This window comes from Alligator sinensis, unplaced genomic scaffold, assembly GCF_000455745.1.
Source record: "Alligator sinensis unplaced genomic scaffold, ASM45574v1 scaffold1343_1, whole genome shotgun sequence".
In the NCBI taxonomy this organism is placed as follows: domain Eukaryota; kingdom Metazoa; phylum Chordata; order Crocodylia; family Alligatoridae; genus Alligator; species Alligator sinensis.
Genome location: NW_005842810.1, coordinates 117,567 through 119,503, shown reverse-complemented (window position 1 = coordinate 119,503; position 1,937 = coordinate 117,567). Strand labels below are relative to the sequence as shown.

Genomic DNA, 1,937 nt, shown 5'->3' with positions numbered 1-1,937 from the left:
CTGTGCTGTGTGTGATGGGGTGGGGGGAGGGTGCACTGTGTTGCCCATATGGTGGGGGAGAGCCGGGGTGGGGGAGGGGGGACACCTACATAGCTAGAGGCCCCTGGGACTGCAGCCCATGAGGCATTTTGTCCCCTGCTGCCCAGAAAATGGACCGCCCCAATCTAGGTCTTTCAAAAGATTACAAAAGTTGATAGCTAAAATAGAAAGAAATATAGTAATATTTAAACAATTAAGATTTGTATTATGAATTGCAAACTGTAATACAGCGTCATTAATTTCATGCTTCATAGAAAGCTTTACAATGCGCAAATGTATTGCTTGCAAGCTTGCTTAACATCACATAAAATGCTGCATATATTAAGGCCATGTAGTGTTAGATGTCAAATGGTATGCACACTTCCACAGATGAATGAATGCAGTTATAGAAGCTTTTGTTAACCAGATGCTTACATTTCCTTCCCTCCAATATTGTCACATATTTATCTTCACAGGCTAAAGCTTTAAAGCAACATAGAAAGGTATGCAAGTTTATAGGTGCAAGCATGCCCTTTGTGTACAAATTGTAAGTGCAACTCACTTACATTGCTGATAGATTTATGCAAAGCTTCACCGAGACAGTGCCGCTATGAAGAAAAGATCACAGGAATAAAGGGAAACATTCAGAAATCAACTAAGTGAAAGAAAAAGGGATAAAGAAGGGAGAGTAAAACATAGAACATTAATTATAATTTGACCAGGGAAAATTAAGTTGAAAACTGTTTGGAAAAAAATTAGACAGACAAAAATTTTTTTGCTATGACTTTCTATATAAACCACTGAACACAGAACAGAATGAAGTATACTCATGAGGGAAAACATTCTGTTTCATTTCCTATCCCATATTACAAGTGTACAGCATACCAATATCCCTTTCAATATAATATAATATAATGCAACTGAACATTTTTTGCATTTCTCTGAATTGATGCATTTGTTGGTTTTTCAGCTTTATATGTTTGGAAAAAGCTATCAAGTATATACTTTACTTGAGGGCAATTTTACAACTGGAAATAGGGCATCTAGTTTACACTCTAATCCAGAATGATAATTTTTCCCTTTTCTCACTTATGTCAATCAAGCAGATGGATTTTTCAATGAGACAACAGATATTTTTACACCAACTTGGCTTCTTAGTGTCTTCAATTCGGTAATTTGGACCAATATTTGCCAGAGTATCAAAAGAACAAAAATATCCTTCTTCATCCTGAATCTACAAAAAGAAGATAAATGAGAAGGTCCCAATTATTTTATTCAAATTGCAGGAAATAAATATAGAAGATGATCATAGAATCATAGAAGTAGGGTCAGAAGGGACCTTGTAGATCTTCAAGTCCAACCCCCTGCCTGGGCAGGAGGAAAACTGGGCTCAAATGACCCCGGCCAGGTAGGTATCAAGCTGCTGCTTAACAACCCCCAGGGCAGGAGCCAGCATCACTTCCCTTGGAAGTTGGTTCCAGGTCCTAGCCGCCCTAACTGTGAAGTAGTTCTTACGGATGTCCAATCTAAACCTACTCTCCAACAACTTGTGACCGTTATTCCTTGTTATCCCGGGGGGCGCTAGGGGAAACAAGGTCTCCCCCAAACCCTTCTGGTCCCCCCTAGTGAGTTTATACACAGTCACAAGGTCCCCCCTCAGCTTTCTCTTGTGAAGGCTGAACAGGTTCAGTCCCGTAGCCTCTCATTGTAGGGTCTGCCCTGCTGTCCCCAGATCATGTGGGTGGCCCTCCTCTGGACCCTCTCAATGTTGTCCATATCCCTCTTGAAGTGGGGTGCCCAGAACTGGACACAGTACTCCAGCTGCGGCCTGACCAGTGTCGTGTAGAGGGGGAGGATCACTTCCTTGGCCCTACTCGAGATGCATCTGTGGATGCACGATAAGGTCCGGTTAGCCCTGC

At 41.8% G+C, this 1,937-nt stretch overlaps 1 protein-coding gene across 9 annotated transcripts in view; it reads right to left on the bottom strand.

Annotated features, from left to right (window-relative positions):
• The window catches only part of FAM184A (family with sequence similarity 184 member A), a 189,913-nt gene that overhangs the window by 71,051 nt on the left and 116,925 nt on the right, over positions 1–1,937 (bottom strand). For 7 of the 9 annotated variants that reach the window (XR_003091708.1, XR_003091710.1, XR_003091709.1 and 4 more), the window contains one exon: positions 585–626. The exons of the other annotated variants lie outside the window; for them this stretch is intronic. Coding sequence is in view for 4 of the 7 variants with exons in the window: in XM_025191337.1 (XP_025047122.1) it covers positions 585–626 (42 nt within the window). In the remaining 3 variants the exon portion in view is untranslated. The remainder of the gene's footprint in view (positions 1–584; positions 627–1,937) is intronic. 9 annotated transcript variants of the gene reach the window in all.